The sequence below is a fragment of the Hemiscyllium ocellatum genome, chromosome 19, assembly GCF_020745735.1.
Source record: "Hemiscyllium ocellatum isolate sHemOce1 chromosome 19, sHemOce1.pat.X.cur, whole genome shotgun sequence".
Classification (NCBI taxonomy): Eukaryota; Metazoa; Chordata; class Chondrichthyes; order Orectolobiformes; family Hemiscylliidae; genus Hemiscyllium; species Hemiscyllium ocellatum.
The window spans coordinates 46,081,518-46,109,167 of NC_083419.1; the positions used below are offsets into that span (position 1 = coordinate 46,081,518).

Genomic DNA, 27,650 nt, shown 5'->3' on the forward strand with positions numbered 1-27,650 from the left:
CATGTCATGTCTCTTTCAGGTAACTTAATTTTCCCACTGTTGCTGCAAATCAGTCTCTGTTCCACAGACTACCAGGTTTTATTGCCTCCCAGTGTTGCCATTTGCTCTTGCCAAGTTTGATTATGTTGTGTCGATAATATACACAATATTGCTAATTCAAACTTAAATCAACAATCCAAATATTATTTCAGGTTACAAAAACAAACCTTATTCGGCAGACCAGGCAGTATCTGTGGAGAAAGTTGCCAGGCTGCTAGGATTTATTTTCGGGACTCCCATCCTGCCCAGGATTAATTTCGGGTTAAGGAACCTGGAGACATCAGTGACAGGCTCCTAAAAGCAATTTTTCAGGAGGCAACAAATAAAGTGGCTACTCTCAGAGTCCTTTTCTTTGATCAACAGCGACTCCTGAGTCTTGAGGGTCCGTAGAAGGCCCTCATTACTGATGTAATTAGGAGAAATAATATTTTACTAATCTATAAAGTGACAAACCCTCCCCTGGATATCCAATGGTATCATCTGTGACTATATGGCTATGGAAGATGTTGGGGCTTGGGGATACTGTTTTCTTCAGGGTGGAGTACTGGTCTCATTCTGCAGCAGCAGGCATTTCCATTCCCTAGCCACGTTCCAGTTTCAGTGCAGGGCCCATATGTTGACTCAAATGTTCCATCTCTCACTTAACAGACATTTCAGGTGGTCGAATCAGTTCCATCCTGCTTGGTGGCAGGTAGCCATTATCATTGCCCATAGACAAACCCTGCACCCCATTAATCTTGCCTCTTCCAAAAGATGGGAACATGCTGGCAAACTGGCACTTTGACCCAAAGCAGGAAATGATCAGCCCAGTTGTCTCCTATGCCATCTCTGCAGTCAATAGAAAACTTGGCACACACTTCAGATCAATGACCTTTTATCAGAATATCAGATCGCTAATCTAAAATATTAGTTCTGTTTCTCTGTCTCAACAGATGCTGCCTGACCTGCCCAACATTTCTATAATTTTCACTTTTTAGTTGAGATTTCCAGCAGCTGCAGTAATCAGTTTTTATATGCGTGTATAATTCCAGGTGGATTGGATTTACAGTAATGGACTGAATTTCCCACTGTGTCCCTGAAATTAAACTTGAACTTTACAAAAGATGAGATGGTACAGAGCAAGGGACCTAGTTCTTTACACCATAAATATGAAATAAACTACACTGGCAAATCTGTTCTAAAGTATCTTGATATTTTAATTCTTTCTTGAAGTAGGTCAGTTTAAGTAGTTATAAATTGATGGATTTTTGATGTCATGAACTGATTTAAGACTGTCTCAAGCCTCCCAACCTCATTCCAGTTGTTCATAGTAGACAGCAAAGAAATTTTAATTTTGTGCATTTCAGCTGATTCCAAGCCTTAAAAATGAAAGCAGAATGTTCTACACTACTGTGCCATCCAGCCCGCTTGGGCTCTGACAAACAAACAATCGTTAATGCTATTGAAGTAGTCTGTCTAAATGAGAATATGATCCATCGCTTTAGATCTTTAGCAAAGAAGGGTGTAGGCATTTTATTAAAATAAAAGCAAGTTCATTTAATGGGTGGAGTAATGAACAGAAGGAACAAGCAACAATATAACTTGACATATACATGGATGCTAACAATTTAGAATAGCCAAGTGTGTTTTTTTTACTATTAGTCTTAAATGCAAAATAAGAACATAAAGAATTCTCCATAAATTTATAGCTTTGTGATGTAAGGTTGCCATTTTTCAAAACCTTTGCCATGAAAGAGATCTTCACTGCTGAAACTTTGTTAAATAATTTAAAGCTACCAAATCTGCTTTAATTAAAAAGTATAACTACAATCTTTGCTGTAGGTCCAGACTAACAGTGAGAGAGTGAATGGCCTATGTGTCTATTGCATTGAAATGAAGTGTAGACACGTGTGGTTAAAAATATTGTTAAATAACATTATCTAATCATCCTAATACAATGTAAACAATTATAAACTGTAAATTATAAACTGCAAAACTCCCTCAAGTGTTGAGCATTTCTTTCATTCATTCTTCATTTAAACAATTTCAATCTTTTGCAGATAGTGCATTGAGATCCAGGTGTGAGGACTCTTGATGTAACAAATATCCCACCCAATGGCTGAATTTGGTATATACAAGTTCTTATTTACAAACGTAGAACTCCCCTCCATCATCAGTTGCATTAAGCAACTGGTCATTAAAGTCATTAAGTCTCATTATAACTTAAGGAACAGCTACTTTTTAAGAAATGATCCCATTGTTTAAAACTAGGAAAGCCTTTTTTGTGTATTTTGTAATGAGTTTTTAAAATTTGGTTTATTCTTTCAAATGTGTTTTTTTTTAATACTCAATGCTTACAGTCTTTCAAAATATAACTGTGCTTCACCTTTTAAATTTTCAGGAATTACAAATTATTTGTAATGTCACCAAGGTCCTGTTGTAGATCATCTTCCACAGCTCTTTATGAATGTAAGATTATTAAATCTTAAAATAAGGACCTTTGCACAAATCCAGTTAGGTTGCAGTTTAAATGGTAGTGACATGCCTGTTTTCATTCTGGCACAGATTCTAAGTACAAGCATATATACACATTTGTGCAGAATGTAAGTTTAAAGTATACAAAGTACTTTGCAAAAATAGGTATTGAATTTTGCAAAAACAGTGCAGGCTATTAGATCACAAAATACATGATACATTTCTAGCTATTTGAGAGAGAGATATTGATTACGTTACATAAAATGAATTAATGTCATTTGACATCAACATCTTACAGGGATATTTTTCTTTCCCTTCTTTTAATTCACAAGCAAACTATTTCATTGTTTCTGGCCTGTTCCAGTTATTGTGTAAAGCTGGTTTCCTATTTATAAAGTATGGTACTTTGCTGAAATAGGCGGTGAAAATGCTGATGGGAGGAGAAGGCAGAAGATGGCTTTCAAACCCGAATTAAATTAGGTCAGAATGCTAAATATTTGTGACCTCATCTTTAATAAATAGTCAGCAGGCAAGACTCGGTCATTACTGCTACACTTGTCACTCATCCACTATACATTGTACAAGGAGAGCCAGAGGCTAGAGGCAGAGTGCAGTACTAGGTCCAGTTAATTATATATATTTTTAAAAATGATTATAAAGCAGTTCATTTTATCTGGTAAGTGAAGTACCGATTCTGTTTTTCTTTTGCTGAAGTCTGAGCACGTGCATTATACATTCACCATTTTTAGCAGTTTGTTTTTGGAAAAGTGGGAACTCTCCAGGCACCCTTTACATAAGGAAGTTTTTAAAAATTTATTTGCAAACAAACTGATCAACTATTTGCGTGCATTTTTTGCATTTGACGTAACAGCACCAATGGAATTTACAATGGCACCTTTCAACTCGCACGGTCTTGAACTGATCATAACCCCGTCCGCAGCACATGAGCTCACAGCCATCCATTCCTTCAGAGGTCTTGTTACAGAGGCGGCCTGTTGTGCCCAGGGAGCCTGTGGTCTTATTCTTAACACAATAATCAGGGCTCTGGTCGAGATACACTAGATCATCTGCAGTGGGAGGGTTGAAGCGGCTGTTTACTAGTTCCAGCTTTCCTTTCCGGTTAATTTTCATGGCAGCAGCACTGTCATACTTTTCCTTCAGCAGATCACCCACTTTCCGGAAATCAGCCAGTTGAAGCCAGCATGTCTTCAAGCTGCACGAGCCTGAAACACCATGACACTTGCATGCCACATCCGCAAGATTGTACACTGCCTGGGGGAGAAAAAAATGAAGGACAGAAGATTTACATCTCTGGAAATTAGATTTCGTATGCTACAATTTATGTTTAACAGCTCTGCTAATTCCAGACAAACAAATTGTGATCCACAGTTTATCTAAATGTCCCTGGAGTGTGGAAGACAAGAGAGTCAGTTTAAAACTTCCTGATTACTAACAAGTGAACTTTACTAGAAAGTTCAGAAGTGTCTAATTACTGAAAATATCTGAATAAGGAATATGAAGAAACTATCAGATTCTAAATGGCATTGCAGCAAAAGTAAATTCACAACATCAGGAGAAAATTACACAGAGATAATAAAAACTGTAATTTCCAACTGGGGATTACAAAATGAAATAACCATGATATAACACAATATGGGCTCCAATAAGAGAAGCACATTTCACTTGCAGTCTTACAGCAAAAACAGGTGTTGCTGGAATTCCCAAGACTTTGGACTAATTTCATCACTGATACATAGAGGTTTATAAAATCATGAGGAACATAGATAGGGTAAATAGGCAAGGTATTTTCCCAGGGGTGGGGGAGTCCAGAGCTGGAGGGCATAGGTTTAGGGAGAGAGGGGAAAGATATAAAACAGACCTAAGGGTCAACTTTTTCACACAGAGTATGGTGTATGTATGGAGTGAGCTGTCAGAGGAAGTGGTGGAGGCTGGTACAAATTACAACATTTTAAAGGCATTTGGATAGGTATGTAAATAAAAGGGGTTTAGAGGGATATAGGCCAAATGCTGACAAATTGGACTAGACTTATATAGGAAGTCTGGGTCCGCATAGATGAGTTGGACCAAAGGACTGTTTTCTTGCTGTACATCTCTATGACTCTGCGAGTGGTGACAGTATAAGGTTCTGAATTTTATGTTGGCAACCATTTGTACCATAGGCCCTAAAAGAGACTCATGATGCTGGCTTCTGGCTCTCAGTAATTAACAAAAATAAAAAATTGTACTCATAGCCAATTTCACAAAAGTAAATTTAGAAAAAAATGCATTCTCAAAAAATGCCAAGCAAGGCACAGAAGGTGGCTGAGGTATAATCACACCTGGAAAGGTGGTAAGAGAGAAGAATGACAGGGAGAAGTGATGATTGACCACTTCCAGATCTCCAACTTCAGAAACTGTTGTGGAATGGACCCCAGTCTACCAGAAATTCAAATGGCAGAGTACTAATAGTTGGCTATTGTCAGTGGAAACGGAGGGATAAGGAGGGGTAAAACCAGCCATGAGTGAGAAGGTGATACTCAGTCTTCCAGTGTGTAGTGTTTTCGGATTGTGCATCAACAGACCTGGATCACCAGCAGAGGGCCAAGGAGCAGTAGAAATGAGACTGCAAGGAAAGTGAAGTCCAGCAAGCCAGCCACAAGTTGCAAGGTAAATCTATGCAGATCTATATAGATGAGGAGGCTGGAGTCAGGGGAAAGGCATACAAGACTGGACCAGAAGTAGGCATTTCGAAAGCCAATTCAAGCTAGTCCATTGAAAAATTGTGGAAGAGTCCTGGAGGAGAAATGAAGCAACAAATAACAGGGAAATCATATGGAAATATGAGAACAGACAAGATCTTAGCTCTGACTCAGAGGAACAGAAAATGTGTCTCCAAAAGCAGGCCACACACTGGTATTGAGGCAGTTAAAAAGATAGGTGGACAAGATATAGATGACTTCAGCTGAGAAAAATTGAAGAAATGGAATTAAGCCTTGGGGAAAGATACTTTTTCCAGGTCACAAATTGTAGAGGAGTTGTGCAGTTATGTTTAAGCTACAAGTGATTTGAAAGATCACACTTGACAGTAAACTGACACTCAGGATTGTGATTGTATTGGAGAAAATGTATATGGTGCTGCCCTGGTCTCAGCTACTTTTGCAAGATTCCAGCAGCAAAGAAGATCCAAGAACTCAAAGTAATATAGCAACTGCATTGCTATGGGTAAGATGAAGAGATAGGTCCCAAGAACCACCAGAGCCTGTATGGGGATTGAACCCTGAGCTGTTTGCATTATTCTGCATCATTCTCTTACACGTTGATCCCACATAGCAACAGAGTTGAACATTAACAGCACAATAGTAGGTCTGTCTCAGCTTATGAACTTGTATAATTTTCATTTTACAATCTTCACAAATTCCTTAAATATGTGTTCATAGTGAAACATTTTGTAATTACAATCACAACAATAACTGACAAGATATTTGAGTGAAAAATTAGCAATGCAATGAATTTGCTCAGTTAGAGAAGGGCATGTTGGGTGAACCCAACATGATAGTGCATCAGAAGATTCTCTACAAGATCCATTATTAGTGATAAAATAGTGAGGGGGATTGAGAGCTGGTCAATAGGTAGATTATTATGTCCTCTAACAAAACAATAGATTCGGATCTGTTTAGAGACTGGTCACCACTGTTGTTCGTATTTTTTCAATGTACAATAATATAGATATTTTTTTCAGAAATCTGAAAATTTGTAAATATTACTAAAATTATTAAATGTGACTCTCAGTACTGCACACTTGCTCAGTTACTTCAGCTCAATGTTAATGCATAGACAATTGGGCTTGTGACTGCTTTATCATGAAGCAGTAGCTAGAACAAATACAGTACCAGGGTCTATTTGTTGAACACATGACTGTAAAAGAATTCATATTATTTTGTCCGTGTAAAAGACCATGAAGTGCTTCAATTAGAATACAGAATCCAATTGTGGTTATTCTCTTGGTGGGTATTATTATTTTACACTTGCAGCATCCATTGTATTTTGCCTTTGTGCCAAAGGAGACCATCTGATTCATCAAGAGGAAATAAATAAAGGAATATCACTCCTCAGCTCCTTAGTAATGTTAAACTATGTAAAAGGAGATAAACTAAAGGATTATGTTTGAAAGAAGATGCTGGCTATAAGCTGAATCAGATATGTGTGTTTTCTGCACTTTATAAAATAGATACCTGGTTTAATAGTGTGCAAACTGTAATAATTATCAAATGCACAATAAACTAAAAGAAAAGTGTGTGTGTGTGTGTGTGTGTGTGTGTGTGTGTGTGGAGGGAGACTACAGAACTTTAAGCAAAACTAAAGGAATGTCAAGGATAAATTCACACTTAGTAGCTGAGTCCTCATGTGTCAATAAAGTGGCCAGATTAATGGTCAAACTTATGAGCACACCATCAGGAATCACTGGAACGGAGTCACTTGCCACATAATAAACATAAGCAGTGAGGCAAGTCAAGATATTGGGGCCAGTGCATGGATAATAGTTGTAAAAATAATCAGTAAATCTGTGAAGCTTCACATGATTATATTAACAAGCAGATATCAGGCCCTGTCCAAGGAAACAATGTATCAAAGGCTAAGGTGGCTACAAAAAAGCAGATAACAGCTTGAAGCAAACATCAGCCCAAACTTTATGGGGAGGCAGGAGTCAATTTCAGCTGCATGAAATCTGAAAATACCGAAAAGGCAGGTGGTTAGGAATGAATGTGTAAGGACAAGAAGGCATTTTCTTTCCAGATACATATTAAACTTTCATAGCATTGACAATGGAAAACAAATTTGGTTTAGAGATTGAGCTGGACTTTTTTTTATTCTTAAGGTACATTTAAGATTAAATTTCACACTTTCTAATGTATTTGGAGTCAGTTTCCTTTCACCTGGCTTTTTGTAAATATACTGTAGTTGTTTAGACAAATAGTTTATACTGAGGATATTGCTTTGTGACCTTTCATATACAATTGAAGATAATCACAGAATGTAACCCACATAAAACTGGCAAACTATTGGGCAATATTAGAAACAGGCAGAATGGTAGACTCAAACCAATTATATCATGTAGTTGCTATTAATAATGGTCACAAATATAATCCATTTTACAAAGACTAAGCAAATTATTTCCCACCCATTTGCTAATTTCTAACTCCATTTCTCCTGCATTGTGTTATTCTTCCTCTTAAGGTAAAATAATATGATCTATGCCTTCATAACAGTGAAGAAAACAACAATTCAGTCTGGTTTCTGACTCGCAGTGAACCCAGCTCCTCAAATTCACAGCCTTCCATAACTGGGATGGAAACAGGTGCTCATTGCTGAAAGGGACTTGTGAAACTCACTGCCTGGAATTGAGGAACAGGAATTTTTAAATCATAAAGCTGACCTTTTACTACACCAGTTGAAATTACAGCTTATATTTTTCAATGCTATCAAATTAACCACTAAACAAGATTTATGCTTATTGTCTGTCAGAAAAGATAGATACCATTTTAATAGGAACATAAGTAGGAACAGAAGAATCTATCTCCTGGAGCCTCTTCCAGGACATTTAATACAATCATGGCTGGTTTCATCCCAGCCTCAACTCTATATTCTTGCCCACCTTCCATACACTTTCAACCCATGACTAAGTAAAAATCTGTCTATCTCCTCAGTAATTGTCTCAATGTCCTGGCATCCACCACACTCTGGGGTAGAGAATTCCACAGATTCATGTCTCTTTGAGAGAAGTAAATCCTCCTCATTTCTGTTTTAAATCTGCCACCCCTTAGCATAAAACGACAATCTCTTGTTCTAGATTACCCTACAAGGGAAACATCTGCTCTACATTTACTTTATCAATCCCCTTTAGCATTTTATATACCTCAATTAGATCTCCTCAACCTTCTGAATTCTAGTGAGTATAGGTCTAAACTGCTCCAGCTTTCCTTATAATACAAGCCTTTCATCTTGGAATTAATCTAGTGAATCTTGCTTGTAATGTTTTTAAAACCTAGGCTCTTTTCATCAGTTTCTTTTGATTTCATATTGCTTATTGTTGTATGAAAAGTTCAAAAGTCTCTTGAGAATTTGGTAGATCGACTTAGGTCCTTGGTTAGTTCAATCAGATTAAATGCCCAGCACAAGATTCAATTCTTTCTCCCTAAGACATAAGGTATCAGAGCAGAAGTAAGCCAGTCAGCCCATTATACCTGCTGTGTCAATCAACGAGATCTTGGCTGATAATGATAACCTTCCATATCATTTTTCTCCCTTTTCCCCCAAACCCTCAATTCCTCTTCACTAACTAAAAAGTCTATCTCAGCCTCAAATATACTTCATGAGTCAGTCTCAACAGCACTCTGTAGTAATGAATTTCACACATTCACTACCCTCAGAGAGGAGAAATTCATTCTCACCTCTATCTTAAATGTGTAACCCCTTATTCTGAGATTATTCGATCTGGCCCGAGACCCTCCCACAGGGAGAAGCCATCCTTTCTGCATCTACCCTGTCAACTCTCCTAACAATCTTCTATGTTTTAATAAGGCCAACTCTCATTATTCTTAATTCCAATGAGTACAGACCCAATCTATTCAACCTCTCCTCAGAAGACAGTCCCTCCATACCGGGATCAGCCCAGTGCAACTTCTCTGAGCTGCCTCCAATGCCAGTATATCTTTCTTTAGATAAGCTTTCCAAAGCTGTTCGCAGCATTCCAGTTATGGTCTGATTAATGCCTTGTATAGTTTTAGCAAAACCTTCTACTTTTATACTCCATTCCTTGTGAAATAAAGTCCAACATCCCATTTGCCTTCCCTATTAACCACTGTACTTGGGTCCTATTTTTTTTATTCATAGATAAGGTCTCATAAATTCCTCATTCCACCACTTTCTTCACTGTTTTTCCATTTAAATAATATTGAACTCCTGTATTCTTGCTAAAGTGCATAAAGTCACACTTCCTTACGATATATTCCAGCTGCCAGGTTTTGGTCCATTTGCTCAACCTCTGCAGAATCTCAGTCATCCACACCATTTGCTTTCCCACCTATTTTTGTGTTAGCTGCAGACTTGGCTACAGTACAGTCACTTTCCTCATTCAAGTCATTCACATATACTGTAAATACTTTTGCCCCCTGCACTCAACCCTGTGGCGTACCACTAGTCACAGGTTACTATCCTGAAAATGCCTCCCTTACAACAATTTTCTGTGTTCACATGGTCAGCTAATTCTCTATCCATGCTTACATATTACCTCCAACATTAAGGGCTCTTATTCAGTCGTCTAATTTGTGGTACCTTATCACCACCTCCAGATAAGACCTGCTCTGACTGAGGTAACCTTGGCCAACACGCGGTAAATCAAATCATGGCACTTAGCAGTGGTTTTTGTGAAAAACTTGGCAGAGGACTGAAGGCGATGACGTCTCTATGAATTTGTTGGGAACAAAAATGCACTGTCCAACAGATTGGGGGAAGCAGATTCAATTAACTCTTTTCAGAAAGAAATAAGATAAGCATCTGAAAAAGAACAAGCAATTTGTAGAGGTACAGGGAAAAGGCAGGGGAAAAAATGTAGAAAAACAGTATGAATATGACTTGTCAAATGATATACAGTATAACGTGATTTAAATAATTCTACAGTTACTTTACAAGAGTAAGATTCTCTCCTCCTAGGACCAAAAATACTTATTGTACTCAAGTGATGGTTCACACACGAGGCTGAAAAGCTATTAAATTGTAAGAACTCATTTGCCTGTAAAAGCAGTAATGCCACAGTGCATCATTCAAAGGGGGAGCAGACTAATCTGCAAGGCAAGAGCAGATCATAATGTCACTTGGTCCAATGATCACAATAATAATGACTATGTCCACCCAGAGATGTTTGACACTCCCACTCTACTATCACATTAACAAAAATACTGATTCAGTCAGTAATATTAGTCACCTAATCAATGTCTCAATGCGTGTAATCCCAGCGAGAAGTTATAATTTCAGATCTTGGAATACACGATGCAAACACTAAACCACATCTAGCTTGTTTGTTCCATATAGACTGTATCCAATACATAATATTATCACATGACAAACATGATAGTGCTTAAAAACTAAAAATTCTGACATTGAGGAAAATGGATCGAAGGAAAAGGTGCTAAACATAAATGTAAAATAGAAAAAAAAAATCAGAATAGGTAAGTAGCAGCTTACATCCCTGTGACACTAAACTGCCTAAAGAAATATTCAAACAGATAAAAATCTTATGGAAAAATGAAATTCCATGGTAAACAAGGTAATACAGATATACAGCACGGAAACAGCCCCTTTGGTCCAACTCGTCTGCACTGACCAGACATCCCATTCTGGCCTAGTCTCATTTACCAACATTTGGCCCATATCCCTCTAAACCCTTCCTATTCATCCCGAAGCCTTTGAAATGTTGTAATTGTATACCTGCCTCCTACACTTCCTCTGATAGCTCGTTCCAAACAAGCACCACCCTCTGGAGAAAGTGAGGACTGCAGATGCTGGAGATCAGAGTCAAAAAGTGTGGTGTTGGAAAAGCACAGCTGGTCAGGCAGCATCCGAGGAGCAGAAGAGTCGATGTTTCGAGCATAAACTCTTCACCAGGAATGACTCTTCATCAGGCATTCCTGATGAAGAAGTTTTGCTCGAAATGTCGACTCTCCTGGTCCTCGGATACTGCCTAACTGGCTGTGCTTTTCCAGCACCACACTTTTCAAGCACCACCCTCATCATGAAAAAGTTCCCTTTTAAATTTTTCCCCCTTCACCTTAAACCTATGCCCTTTAGTTCTGGCCTCCCCCACCCTCAAAACAGACCTTGGCTATTCACCCTATCCATGCCCCTCATGATTTTATAAACCTCTGTAAAGTCACTCCTCAGCCTCTGATGCTCCACAGAAAAAAGTCCCAGCCTATCAAGCCTCTTCCTATAAGTCAAACCCTCCTATCACAGCAACTTGCTTGCAATTTTTAAAGTTTTTTCTGCACCCTCTCAACTTTAACAACATCTTTCTTATAAAAGGGTGACTAGAATTGTATGCAGTATTCTAAAACTGACTTCAACAATGTCCTGTACAGCTGCAACATGACATTCCAACTTATTTATTGCACTGATCAATAAAGGCTTCATGCCAATGCCTTCCCTGTCAACACTGTCTACCTGCGACTTCACTTTCTGCATGTGCATCGCTTTGCCTTATTTGTTTGCCAATGTTCCCCATGTCCCTACCATTCACTGTATAAGACCAGCCCTAATTTGCCTTACCAAAATGCAACATCTCACATTCACTTAAATTAAACTCCATCTCCTTCTCCTTGGCCCATCTGATCAAGATCCCATCATATGCTGAGATACACTTCCTCACTATCCACCAAACTTATTAACCAAATCTCCCATATTCACATCCAAATCATTTATCTAAAAGACAGAATGCAGTGGACTCAGCACTGATCCTTGTGACACACCGCTGGTCACAGGCCACTAGTCTGAGAAGCAAGCTCCACCACCACCCTCTGTCCCTGACCTTCAAGGCAATTTTGTATTCAATTGGCTGGGTTCCCCCTTGATCCCACGTGATCTAACCTTACTAACCAATCTATCATGTGGAATCTTGTCAGCATCTTGCTGAAATCCATATCAATCACATCTACCACTCTGCCTTCATCAATCTTCTTTGACACCTCTCCAAAAAACTCAATTTAGTGAGACATGATCTCTCATGCACAATGCCATGTCGACTACCCCTAATTATCTCTTGCGTATCCAAATGCACGTAAATCCTGTTGCTCAGAATCCCTCCAACAACTTACCCACCACTGATGTCAGACTCACTGGTCTACAATTCCCTGGCTTTACCTTACAGTCTTTCTTAAATAATCGGACCACATTAGCCAATGTGTAGTCTGGGACCTGACCCATGGCTATCAATGATATAAATATCGCAGCAAGGGGTCCAGCATCTCTTCCCTTGCTTCCCACAAAGTTATGGGAAACACCTGATAAATCCCAGTGATTTACCTACTTTTATGTATTTTAAAACCTCCAACACCTCCTCTCCTGTAATATAAACTGTTTTCAAAACATCACTATTTATTTCCCCAAGTTCCTTAGTTTCCATGTCCACAGTAAATACTGACGTGATATATTTATTTCATATCTTATCCATTACCCTGTAGTTCACACATAGATCTTTTAAGATGCCATACTCTCTCCATAGTTACTGTTTCGCCCTTAATGTACTTACAGAATCTCTTTGGGTTCTCCCTAACTCAATTTGCCAAAGCTATCTCATGCCCCCTTTTGCTCTCCTGATGTTACTCTTAAATATACTCCTACTGCCCTTATTCATTTCTCAGACTTCACTCGATCCCAGCTGTCTCTACCTAATTTATGCGTCCTTCTTTTCCTTTACCAGAGCCTCAAGTTCTCTCGTCATCCCAACTTTGTGCTTCATATGAACAGGAACGTACTGTCTCTGAACACTTGTTCTCTCATTTTTCAAGACTTACCACTTCCAAACCATCCCTTTACCTGCAAACATCCTCCTCCAAATTAACTTTTGAGAATTCCTGTCTAACACCGTCAAAATTAGCCTTACTCCAATTTAGAACTTTAACTTTTTGATTAATTCTATCCCACTCTATAATGGTTTTAAAACTAATAGAATTATGATCATTTGCCACAAGGTACTCTCCTACTGACACCTCAGTCCCTTGCCCTTCCTCATTTCCCAACAGAAGGTCAAGTAGGTACATCCACATATTGAATAAGAGTTTTTTTTGTACACTCTTGTAACACTCTCCCCATCCAAGCCTTTAACACTATTACAGTTCCAGTAGATGTTTGGGAAGTTAAAATCCCCCACCATTACAACCCTATTACTCTTACATACATCTGAGATCTCCTTACACCTGTAAAGTGTAAAATGTTCAATTTCAGCTCGAGAAAACATTAAAATATAGAAGAATATAGTGTGAACATGGAAATCAAATAAAAATTATCCATAATTTCACATTACGTCATGCAGAAATGCATAACAGAAAATGAAAAGATGAGAACAGTATAATAAGACAAGTAAAGAGAGAGATAGTTAAATATAGATTAAAAAGGTGGATAAGCAGAGATAGTGGACAGAACAAAGGTCAAACAACTAAGAAAATATCAAAACTGACAAACACAAAGACAGATGGTGATACAAATAAGTTTTGGGAACATGCTGGAGATGGAAAATGTTTTCTTGCCGGAAATGAGGAATAAAGGATAGACCAGAGTTCACCTCTGTTCATTTCTTACCCTTCTGCCAGCTTCATTATTTTGCAGGTTCATTAATGTCCTGGCATGATCCTCTGAGCCTTTTGGGTAATTCTTCTCCCTTTCCCTGGCATCCACAAATTCTTTGGCAAACCTGTAACCGTATTCTGCATTGTCCCCACAACCTCCCCACAGCCAGTCCCGGGGAAGGTCTTTGGGTCTGGCAGCACGACTGCACCCACAGGTTGAGAGCTCCCCCTCACGACATGCACGACTTATTGCATTTACTACACCAGCAGCTGAGATGGAATAGGTGAAGGCAGTCTCCCGGCTCCCTGAAACCGGATGAAACAACGTATGGTCAATATGCATATAATTATGTATATTAATGCATTTCTACTGTAGATTCCCTGGTTTCAAACAAGTAAATATTTATGACAGTTATATATTGACATTTGTCTTCTTTTATATCTGAATATGCATATATTTGTTCCCAGTTTTTTTAATATTTTGCCCCATTTCTCTGAAAAAGAATTTGGTGAATACCTTAAAGAAGTGCAATTTTATCCACACATGATACTAAAGTCAAAGGACCTGACTTAACTGAGTAAATTGATACGTTTTGAATGAGCTAAAATGGTGTCCTGAAAGTTATCAGGCTATTAAAATTGGAGGGCGTTGATGATCTGACCTTATTTCAAACAAGGTATTTTCCAGCAAGAGTGACTGAATAGTGATCAAGTTTGAGATTCAAATATTTTCTCTTCTATGTACACAAAACTCAATTACAGTGTCACATTACTGGTCTGGCCTGGAGCATCAGCAACAAAGAATCAAACATTATCCAACACGATCAATGGAGCTATTTTATCTTTGCACGGTTTCAGTAAATACACAGATGACTACATTTACACTCATGTACACGTAGTTGTTGGATAGAAATGGAATGTCTGGAATGTCAGTTCCGATGCTGTAGTGATGATAATGAGGTCAGCCAGATGGAATTCATAGAATATGAGTTCCCTGATTGGGGTGGTGAATCTGGTCCAATCAGGGAGCCCTGGCTGACAGATGAGAACAAGAGTGTCAGCTATCCTGTTCTCTCTGAGAACTGGCTCTTGGGGAGCTGGATCGGTGTCAAGGACTTTCCACATATAAATCAAGGGTGACTTGGTGATAGGATACCAGTCTCTGTGAAGTTACTTCAGTGCTAACAGGAGTGAGATTCGAGAGCAGCTCACAGCAAAAACACAAAACAAAGCCTTTAGGGACATAAATTTGCGATAATAATGGACCATAAACCCCTGCAAGGTCTACAAGGAGGACAAAACAGTGTGGCCCATAGCTTCAGTGTGTGGTGCTGGAAAAAGCACAGCAGGTCAGGCAGCATCCGAGAAGCAGGAGAATCGATGCTTTGGGCATAAGCCCTTCATCAGGAATCTGGCCTGCTGTGTATTTCCAGCACCACACTCTTGACTCTGATCTCCAGCATCTGCAGTCTCACTTTCTCCCTGCCCATAGCTTTAGGCTGAATTTCGTGGTGGGCTCTAATATTAAGTGTATATAATTACACTACGTCCAGGAGGCCAAGTGGCAAATCTAGATACACTGAGCCACCTCCCACTGGCAGATACACCACTGGTGCTTCCACCACTGGAAGAGTCCGTAGTATTTTCAAGTTTCTGGACACACTTCTAGTCATAGCTGATAATATCAAATTTTGAATGCAAAAAAATTTGGTCCTGTCTAAACTGAAACAGTTGGTGGTTATGGAGGAGACCAAATGGCCATCACAACCAGAATTGAAACTTTTTTGGACCTGGAGACACCAGTTCACCTGAGATGACGGCATATTATGGGGACCAAGAGTGAATATCCAGAGCCAAAGGTCACCGCCAAATACTGGCTGAACTCCATCAGGTTCATCCATGGCTATCCAAAATGAAGATGTTGGTGAGACGTTATGTCTGGTGGCTAGAATTGGATGCAGACAGAGCTACATTGGTGGGGCAGTGGGCAGAGTGCCAACAAGGACGAACATTGCTGCCAGCTGCTCCCCACGTTCATGTGGATGGCCTCGTAAACCCTGGACTCAATTACATATCGACTATGGGCTCTAAGGGAATTGAATTGGTGTCAAGTCTCTTTACATGTAAATAAAGGGTGATGTGTTGACGGCCTCTCTGGAGCTATTTCAGTATTCCACCCTCGCCCAATGTGACAGTTTTTCAGTAACACAACAAAGTCACCAGGTCAATAAGACAAAATTACTCAAACGGAGACAGACCAGGCCTTACAGTTATATTTGTACACTTTATTTTATAAATCTTGTGTAAACTGTAAGAAGGTTGCTAGCATCTTAAGTACGTCTCCAACACTTGTATAAGAAAACATATATTTTGACATCTCACATAGGATATTGCCTTAGATATAACCACTTGCATATTTTAGTTTCTCCAAAACCTTCATCTTCTTAGTTATTATCTGGACATAACAGATAACATTTGCCTATTTTAAGAAGTGTGGACCATGACCTAATTATTATTTCTCAACCATTGCCTTCAAGATAAATCTGTGGGGCCTTGTCTGCCATATTTGTATCTAGTGCAACATGGGCTACATTCAAAAAATCAATTGGCTGTGATGCACCTCAGGACTCTTGATATGCAATTGCATGTTGTCATTCTATTGTTAAATTTTGATAATTAAAGTAGAGAATTAAACATAGTACTAATAAGATAAACAACAATTTTTTTAAAAAGCTTGTATTTATTTAGCACCTTTTAACATAATAATGTGATGTAGAGGATAGATAGGTTTGTTATGGAAATGCAGGGTTACAGGAATAGGGCAGGGGGATGCGTCCAGCTGGTATGCTCTTCAGAGGCTTGGGTGCGAACTCAGTGGGCTGAATGGCCTGCTTCCACACTGTAAGGATTCTATGATTCTATAACAAAATTTCACAAGACGCTTCACTGGAGCGATATAAAACAAAATGTGACTTTGAACCACAAAAGCAGCAGAATTTTGGATGATCTCAAGTTTACAGAGGGGAGAATGTGGGAGACCAGCCAGGAATGCATTGGAATAGTCAAGTCTAGACATAACGATGGCATGAATGAGGGTTTCAGCAGCAGATGAATTGAGAAAGGTCAAAATCAGGTAATATTAAATAGGTAGAAATAGTGCAATGATAATAGAAATTCAGAGGTGTAAGTATTAATTAAATGTTAATGAGTTTGTGGGTCAATTTGAAAAATATCAGAAGCAACAATGAATTTAAATAAAGGCACTAGATGGTTAATGTAATTCACAAAAGAGGCAGAGTACATTAACTAAAGCAACAAGACATCATTTAATGATTACTGAATGAAATACCAAGGTTTTGATACCATTAGTATTTTAATTTAAGTTACACAAGGACACAGTTCTTTACTTAATGAAGTTAAAATTCCTGAAGATTTAGTTTTATACAGCTTCATGAAATATGAACAAAAGTTATAAAGTTGACTAAATGGATTGAAAAATCTTGCTCTACATATGCATATTGAGAAAGAACTGGCTCTCTTCTCTCAAAATTGAGGTGTTTAAAATTTGGAAAGGTTTTGCTGGAGTAGTTGCAGAGAATGTTTTCTTTGTGGGAAAGGGCATATCTAGAGGTGATCAATAAAAGATAGCCACCTAGAAAGCCCACAGATAGTTCAGATTTGTTACCCACAGAGTGGTGAGGATGTGAAACTTGCTGCAACAGGGAGTGATCCCAATGAATAGTACATTTAAGGGAAATCTGGAGAACTGTTTGAGGGAACAGAGAGTTTCAAAGTTGCATAAAGATGAGAAGAGTGTGGCTACTGAATTGGAGCATAAACTCTGGATATGACTCATAGGCATAAAAAGGTCTCTTTCTGCACCATATCATCAATGCAATCCTACATAATCATTTGGACTGATTACTTAATCCAGGGTTTCCAAACTGTGTTCAAGAGTCCCAGGACAAAGTCGTGGGGTTTCAAGCAGCACCCTCTCCACTCCCACAGCCTCCCTCCCCAGGGCACCCTCTCCATCCCCACACCCTCCCTCCCCAGGGCACCCTCACCAGCCTCACACCCTCCTCCCCACACTCACCCTCCCCCACTCACCCTCACCCACTCACGCCCCCGCGCACTCCCCAACTCACCCTCGCCGCACTCTCCCCCACTCACCCCCCCACTCACCCTCCACACACTCCTCCACTCACCCCCCGCACACTCCTCCACTCACCCTCTCCCTCACTAACCCCCCGCACCCTCCCCACTCACCCTCCACACTCTCCCCCACTTACCCTCTCCGCACACTCCCCCACACACTCCCCCCACCACACTCTCCCCCGCTGCCCCTCGCCGCACTCACCCCCACGCACACCCCACACCCTCCCCCACTCACCCCCACACCCTCCCACATTCTCCCCCACTCACCCCCCTCGCACTCTCCCCCACTCACCCCCCTCGCACTCTTCCCCACTCACCACCCTCGCACTCTCCCCCACTCACCACCCCCGCACAATCCCCCACTCACCCACTACACTTCCCCCACTCACCCTCCCACACACCCACCCCCACTCACCCCCCTGCACTCTACCCCACTCTCCCCCCGGACTCGCCCCCATTCACCTCACCACATCCTTACCCACCTAACGCCCCGCACACTCCCCCACTCAAATCTGCTGCACTCTCCCCCACTCACCCCCCTCGCGCTCTCCCCCACTCACCCACCTCGCGCTCTCCCCCACTCAGCCCCCTCGTGCTCTCCCCCACTCACCCACCTCGCACTCTCCTCCACTCACCTCCTTGCACTCTCCTCCACTCACCTCCCTTGCACACTCCTCCACTCACCCCCCTCGCACACTCCTCCACTCACCCCCCTCGCACATTCCTCCACTCACCCCCCTCGCACACTCCTCCACTCACCCCCCTCGCACACTCCTCCACTCACCCCCCTCGCACACACCTCCACTCACCCCCCTTGACTCTCCACCACTCACCACCCCCGCACAATCCCTCACTCACACCCCAACACTCTCCCCTACTCAACCCCGCCAGTCTCTCCCCCACTCACCCCGTCACTCCCTTCCCCTACTCACCCCCCTACACTCTCCCCCACTCACCCCCCACACTCTTCCCCCACTCACTCCGGCCGCACACTCCCCCACACCCCCCGCACTCTCCCCCACTCACCCCACCCCGCACACTCCCCCACTCACCCCTCCCCGCACACTCCCCCACTCACGCCCCCGCACACTCCCCCACTCACCCCCCCGCACACTCCCCCACTCACCCCCCCGCACACTCCCCCACTCACCCCCCCTTGCACACTCCCCCACTCACCCCCCCTGCACACTCCCCCACTCACCCCCGAACACTCTATCCCATTCACCCAGCCGCACTCTCCCCCAGTCACCCCCCTACACTCTCCCCCACTCACACCGCCACTCTACCCCCCCACTCACCCCCCAATACTCTCCCCCACTCACCCCGCTGCACTCTCCCCCACTAACCCCCGTACACTCTATCCCACTCACCCAGCCGCACTCTCCCCCACTCACCTGCCTACACTCTCCCCCACTCACCCCGGCCGCACACTCCCCCAAACCCCCCTGCACACTCCTCCACTCACCCTCCCCCACACACTCCCCCACTCACCCTCCCCCGCACACTCCCCCACTCACCACTCCACGCGCACTCCCCCACTCACCCCCCGCGCACACTCCCCCACTCACCCTGCCGCACTCTCCCCCACTCACCCCCCCCGCACATTCCCCCACTCACCCCCCCCGCACATTCCCCCACTCACCCCCCCCCGCACATTCCCCCAATCATCTCTCTACACACTCCCCCACTCACCTCCCCCACTCATCCACCCCGCACACTCCCCTACTCACCCCCGGCACCTCCCCCACTCATCCCCCCTCCCCCACTCCCACACTCTCACTCTCCACAACTCACCACCCCACTCACCCCCCCCGCACACTCCAACACTCACTACCCCCGCACAATCCCCCACTCACACCCCTACACTCTCCCCTACTCAACCCCCCGCACAATCCCCCAATCACCCCGCCACTCTCCCCCACTCTCCCCGCCACTCACCCCCCCCGCACACTCCCTGACTCACCCCCCCGCACTCTCCCCCACTCACCGCCCTACACACTCCCCCACTCACCCCCCGCACTCTCCCCCACTCATCCCGGCTGCACACTCCCCCACACACACCCCTGTACTCTCCCCCACTGACCACCCCGGACGCTCGCCCACTCACTCCCCGCCCCACACACTCCCCCACTCACCTCCGTACACTCTATCCCACTCACCCAGCCACACTCTCCCCCACTCTGCCCCGTACATTCTACCCCACTCAACCCACTATACTCTTCCCCACTCACCCCCCTACACTCTCCCCCACTCAGCCCGGCTGCACACTCCCCCACACCACCCTGCACACTCCCCAACTCATCCCCCTGCACTCTCTCCCACTCACCCCCCTACACTCATCCCCGCTCAACCCCCTGCACTCTCCGCGATTCACCCCCCGCACTCTCCCCCACTCACTCCCCGCACTCTCCCCCACTCACCCCCCGCACTCACCCCCACTCACTGCCCTACACTCTCCCCCACTCACCCCCCCGCACACACCTCCACTCATTCCCCCACACACACCAGCATTGACACCCCCACTCACCCCCCCGCACTCTCCCCCACTCATCTCCTGACACACTCCCCCACTCACCCACCCCACACACTCCCCCACTCACCTCCCCCACTCATCCACCCCGCACACTCCCCCACTCACCCCCGGCACCTCCCCCACTCACCCCCCCGCACACTCCCATACTCACACCCCCGCACACTCCATCACTCACCACCCCACTCAGCCCCCTCACCCCTCTACACTGTCCCCCACTCACCCCGCCGCACTCTCCCCTACTCAAACCCCTCTACACTCTCCCCCACTCACCCCGCCACTCTCTCCCCCACTCACCCCCCTATACTCTCTCCCCCACTCACCCCCCTATACTCTCTCCCAACTCACCCTCTACACTCTCCCCCACTCACCCCTCTATACTCTCTCCCCCACTCACCCCCCTATACACTCTCCCCCACTCACCCCTCTATACTCTCTCCCCCACTCACCCCTCTATACTCTACCCCCCCACTCACCCCCCTATATTCTCTCCCCCACTCACCCCCCTATATTCTCTCCCCCACTCACCCCCCTACACTCTCCACCACTCACCCCCGTACACTCTATCCCACTCACCCAGCTACACTCTCCCCCACTCACCCCATTATACTTTCCCCCACTCACTCCCCTACACTGTCCCCCACTCACCCCGGCCGCACACTCCCCCACACCACCCTGCACACTCCCCCACACCACCCTGCACACTCCCCCACTCACCCCCCGCGCACACTCCCCCACTCACCCCCCGCGCACACTCCCCCACTCACCCCCCGCGCACACTCCCTCACACACACCCCAGTACTCTCACCCAATGACCCCCCCGGATGCTCGCCCACTCACTCCCCACCCCACACACTCCCCCACGCACCCACCCGCACACTCCCTCACTCACCTCCGTACACTCTATCCCACTCACCCAGCCACACTCTCCCCCACTCTGCCCCGTACACTCTCCCCCACTCAACCCACTATACTCTTCCCCACTCACCCCCCTACACTCTCCCCCACTCAGCCCGGCCGCACACTCCCCCACCCCCCCCCGCACACTCCCCAACTCATCCCCCTGCACTCTCTCCCATTCACCCCTCTATACTCATCCCCGCTCACCCCCCCTGCACTAGCCGCAACTCACACCCCTGCACTCTCCCCCACCCCCCCCGCACTCTCCCCCCACTCACCCCCCCACTCACCCCCCTACACTCACCCCCCACTCACCCCCACCCACCCTGCCGCACTCTCCCCCACTCCCCCCGCACTCTCCCCCACACACTCCCCCACTCACACTCCCCCACTCAACCCCGCCGCACTCTCCCCCATTCACCGCCCTACACTCTCCCCCATTCTCCTCGCCGCTCTCTCCCCCTCTCAACTCCCTGCACTCTCCCCCACTCACCCAGCCACTCTCTCCCCCACTCACCCCCCACACTCTTCCCCCACTCACCCCGGCCGCACTGTCCCCCACTCAACCCCGGCCGCACTGTCCCCCACTCAACCCCCCGCACACTCCCCCAATCACCGCCCTATACTTTTCCCCACTCACCGTGCCCGCACTCTCCCCCACTCACCCCCCTACACTCTCCCCCACTCACCCCCCTACACTCTCCCCCACTCACCCACCCGCACTCTCCCCCACTCACCCCCCTACATTGTCCCCCACTCACCCCGGCCGCACACTCCCCCACCCCCCCGCCGCACGCTCCCCCACACCTCCCTGCACACTCCCCCACCCCCCCGCCGCACTCTCCCCCACTTACCCCCCCGCATACTCCCCCATTCACCCCGGCCGCACACTCCCCAACTCATCCCCCGCAGTCTCCCCCACTCATCCCGGCTGCACACTCCCCCACACACACCCCTGCACTCTCACCCACTGAGCCCCCGGACACTCCACCACTCACCCACCCGCACACTCCTTCACTCAACTCCATACACTCTTCCCCACTCACCCCCCTACACTCTCCCCCACTCACCCCAGCTGCACACTCTCCCACACCCCCCTGCACACTCCCCCACCCCGCACACTCCCCCACGCACCCCGGCAGCGCACTCCCCAACTCATCCCCCCGCACTCTCTCCCAATCACCCCCCCCCACACACTCCTACACTCACACCCCCACACTCTCCCCTACTCACCACCCCCACACTCTCCCCCACTCACCACCCCCACACTCTCCCCCACTCACCACCCCCACACTCTCCCCCACTCACCACCCCCACACTCTCCCCCACTCACCACCCCCAAACTCTCCCCCATTCATCTCCCCGCACAATCCCCTACACTGTTCCCCACTCACCCCCCTCACTCTCCCCCACTCACCCCCCTACGTTATCCCCCACTCACCCCCCTCTGCACACTCCCCCACTCACCCTGGCCGCACACTCCCCAACTCAACTCTGCTGCACTCTCCCCACTTACTCCCCTCGCACTCTCCCCCACTCACCCCCCTACACTCTCCCCCACTCACCCCCCTCTGCACACTCCCCCACTCACCCTGGCCGCACACTCCCCAACTCACCCACCTACACTCTCCCCCACACCCTCCTGCACTCTCCCCTCTGCACACTCCCTCACTCACCCCAGCTGCACACTCCCCCACACCTCCCTGCACTCTCCCCAACTCACCCCTCTGCACACTCCCCCAGTCACCACCGTACACTCTATCCCACTCACCCCCCCGCCCACTCACCCCGTCCGCACACTCCCCCACTCACCCCGTCCGCACACTCCCCCACTCACCCCGCCACTCACTCCCCCACTCATTCCCCTTTACTCTCCCCCACTCCCCCCTGCTCTCTCCCCCACATACTCCCCCACTCACCCCCCACCCCCGCACTCCACTCGCACTCTCCCCCACTCACCCCCCCGCACTCTCTCCCACTCACCCCCCCGCACTCTCCCCCACTCACGCTGCCACTCTCCCCCCTATACTCACCCCCACTCAGTCCCCCTACACTCACCCCCACTCACCCCGGCCGCAGACTCCCCCACACCCCCCTACACTCTCCACCACACCCCCTGCACTCTCCCCCACTCACCCCCTTGCACCCTCCCCCACTTATCCCCTGCACCCTCCCCCACTCACCCCCCCCCCACTCACCCTCCTACACTCTCCCCCACCCACCCCCTACACTCTCCCCCACCCACCCCCCTACACTCTACCCCACTCAGCCCCCCTACACTCACCCTCACTCACCCCGGCCGCACACTCCCCCACTCACCCCCCCCACCCCCGCACTCCACTCGCACTCTCCCCCACTCACCCCCCCGCACTCTCTCCCACTCACCCCCCGCACTCTCCCCCACTCATCCCCCTACACTCTCTCCCACTCACCCCCCTACACTCTCTCCCACTCACCCCCCTACACTCTCTCCCACTCACCCCCCTACACTCTCTCCCACTCACCCCCCTACACTCTCCCCCACTCACGCTGCTACTCTCCCCCCTATACTCATCCCCACTCAGCCCCCCTACACTCACCCCCACTCACCCCGGCCGCAGACTCCCCTAGACCCCCCTACACTCTCCACCACACCCCCTGCACCCTCCCCCACTCACCCCCTTGCACCCTCCCCCACTCATCCCCTGCACCCTCCCCCACTCATCCCCTGCACCCTCCCCCACTCAACCCCCGCACTCTCCCCCGCACTCTCCCCGCTCACCCACAGCACTCTCCCCCGCTCACCCACCGCACTCTCCCCCACTCACCCCCTCACTCTCCCCCCACTCACCCCCTCACTCTCCCCCCACTCACCCTCCTACACTCTCCCCCACCCACCCCCTACACTCTCCCCCACCCACCCCTCTACACTCACCCTCACTCACCCCAGCCGCACACTCCCCCACTCAGCCCCCTACACTCTCCCCCACTCAGCCCCCCTACTCTCTCCCCCACTCAGCCCAGCCGCGCACTCCCCCACTCACCGCCCTACACTCTCCCACATTCTCCTCCCCGCTCTCTCCCCCTCTCAACTCCCTGCACTCTCCCCCACTCACCCAGCCACTCTCTCCCCCACTCACCCCCCACACTCTTCCCCCACTCACCCCGGCCGCACTGTCCCCCACTCAACCCCCCGCACACTCCCCCAATCACCACCCCCGCACTCTCCCCCACTCACCGCCCTATACTTTCCCCCACTCACCCTGCCCGCACTCTCCCCCACTCACCCCCCCGCACTGTCCCCCACTCACCCCACTACACTGTCCCCCACTCACCCCGGCCGCACACTCCCCCACCCCCCCCGCCGCACGCTCCCCCACACCTCCCTGCACACTCCCCCACCCCCCCGCCGCACTCTCCCCCACTTACCCCCCCGCATACTCCCCCATTCACCCCGGCCGCACACTCCCCAACTCATCCCCCGCAGTCTCCCCCACTCATCCCGGCTGCACACTCCCCCACACACACCCCTGCACTCTCACCCACTGAGCCCCCGGACACTCCACCACTCACCCACCCGCACACTCCTTCACTCAACTCCATACACTCTTCCCCACTCACCCCCCTACACTCTCCCCCACTCACCCCGGCTGCACACTCTCCCACACCCCCCTGCACACTCCCCCACCCCGCACACTCCCCCACGCACCCCGGCAGCGCACTCCCCAACTCATCCTCCCGCACTCTCTCCCAATCACCCCCCCCTCCCACACACTCCTACACTCACACCCCTGCACTCTCCACCACTCACCACCCCCACACTCTCCCCCACTCACCCCGCCGCACTCTCCCCCACTCATCTCCATATACATTCCCCCACTCACCCCCCCACACACTCCCCCACTCACTTCCTTGCACACTCCCCCACTCACCCCCCCGCACTCTCCCCCACTCACCCCCTACACTGTCCCCCACTCACCAATCCGCACTCTCCCCCAATCACCCGCCCCACTCACCCCTCTACACTCTCCCCCACTCAACCCCCCGCACACTCCTCCACTCAACTCTGCTGCACTCTCCCCACTTACTCCCCTCGCACTCTCCCCCACTCACCCCCCTACACTCTCCCCCACTCACCCCCCTACACTCTCCCCCACACACCCCCCTACACTCTCCCCCACACACCCGCCCCCGCCTACAATCCCCCACTCACCCCCCTCCGCACACTCCCCCACTCACCCTGGCCGCACACTCCCCAACTCATCCACCCGCACTCACCCCCCTACACTCTCCCCCACTCACCCCCCCCCCCGGACTCGCCCCCATTCAGCTCACCACACCCTCCCCCACTCAACCCCCACACCCTCCCCCACTCAACCCCCACACACTCCCTCACTCAACTCTGCTGCACTCTCCCCACTCACACTCGCCCCCACTCACCCCCTGCTCTCTCCCTCACTCACCCCCCTACCCTCTCCCCCATTCACCCCGCCGCACTCTTCCCCCACTCACCCCGCCACTCTCCCCCCCCCCTCACCACCCTATACTCTCACCAACTCAGGCCCCCTGCACACACCCCTACTCACCCCTCCCCACCCCTGCACACTCCCCCACTCACCCCGGCCGCGCACCCCCAACTCATCCCCCGCACTCTCCCCCGCTCACCCTCCCACACACCCACCCCCACTCACCACTCCCCCGGACTCGCCACCATTCACCTCACCACACCCTCCCCCACTCAACCCCCACACACTCCCCCACTCAACCCTGCTACACTCTCCCCCAATCAACTCTGCTGCTCTCTCCCCACTCACCCCCCGCACTCACCTCCCTACACTCTCCCCCACTCACCCCGCCACTCTCCTCACCCCCCTACACTCTCCCCCACTAACCCCCCGCACACTCTCCCCCACTCCCCGCTGCTCTCTCCCCCACTCACCCACCCCCACATACTCCCCCACTCACCCCCCCCGGCACAGTTCCCCATCACCCCTCCGCACACTCCCCCACTCACCCCCCTCCGCACACTCCCACACTCACCCCCCTCCGCACACTCCCACACTCACCTCCCTACACCCTCCCCCACTCACCCCGCCACTCTCCTCACCCCCCTATACTCTCCCCCACTCAGCCCCCCTACACTCTCCCCCTCAATCCCCCACACACACCCCCACTCACACCCCCTCCCTCACACACTCCCCTCCCTCACCCCGGCCGCACACTCCCCCACTCACCCCCCTCTACACTCTCCCCCACTCAGCCCCCCCTACACTCTCCTCCACTCACCCCGGCCACACACTCCCCCACTCACCCCGCCACTCACCCCCCATACTCTCCCCCACTCCCCCCTGCGCTCTCTCCCACTCACCCGCCCCCGCACAGTCCTCCAATCACCCCTCCACACACTCCCCCACTCACCCCCCTCCGCACACTCCCCCACTCACCCCCCTCCGCACACTCCCCCACTCACCCCCCCGCACACTCCCCCACTCACCCCCCTCCGCACACTCCCCCACTCACCCCCCCGCACACTCCCCCACTCACCCCCCTCCGCACACTCCCCCACTCACCCCCCTCCGCACACTCCCCCACTCACCCCTCCCGCACAGTCCTCCAATCACCCCTCCGCACACTCCCCCACTCACCCCCCTCCGCACAGTCCCCCAATCACCCCTCCGCACACTCCCCCACTCACCCCCCTATACTCTCCCACATTCACCCCCCACACTCTCCCCCACTCACACCCCCACACTCTCCCCCACTCACCCTAGCCACACACTCCCCAACTCATCCACCCGCACTCTCCCCCACTCACCCACCTACACTCTCCCCCACACCCTCCTGCACTCTCCCCTCTGCACACTCCCTCACTCACCCCAGCTGCACACTCCCCCACACCTCCCTGCACTCTCCCCAACTCACCCCTCTGCACACTCCCCCAGTCACCACCGTACACTCTATCCCACTCACCCCCCCGCCCACTCACCCCGCCACTCACTCCCCCACTCATTCCCCTTTACTCTCCCCCACTCCCCCCTGCTCTCTCCCCCACTCGCCTGCCCCCACATACTCCCCCACTCACCCCCCACCCCCGCACTCCACTCGCACTCTCCCCCACTCACCCCCCCGCACTCTCCCCCACTCATCCCCCTACCCTCTCCCCCATTCACCCCGCCGCACTCTCTCCCACTCACCCCCCTACACTCTCCCCCACTCACGCTGCCACTCTCCCCCCTATACTCACCCCCACTCAG

General features: G+C 48.9%; 1 protein-coding gene across 3 annotated transcripts in view; it reads right to left on the reverse strand.

Moving 5' to 3' along the window:
• Nucleotides 1-1,571: 1,571 nt before the first annotated feature.
• The window catches only part of wnt5b (wingless-type MMTV integration site family, member 5b), a 145,122-nt gene continuing 119,043 nt past the window's right edge, over nucleotides 1,572-27,650 (reverse strand). For all 3 annotated transcript variants that reach the window (XM_060839882.1, XM_060839883.1, XM_060839880.1), the window contains exons 4-5: nucleotides 13,843-14,135; nucleotides 1,572-3,765 (exon numbers count right to left, since the gene is read on the reverse strand). In XM_060839882.1, coding sequence (XP_060695865.1) covers nucleotides 3,307-3,765; nucleotides 13,843-14,135 — 752 coding nt within the window. In that variant the 3' untranslated portion in view covers nucleotides 1,572-3,306. The remainder of the gene's footprint in view (nucleotides 3,766-13,842; nucleotides 14,136-27,650) is intronic.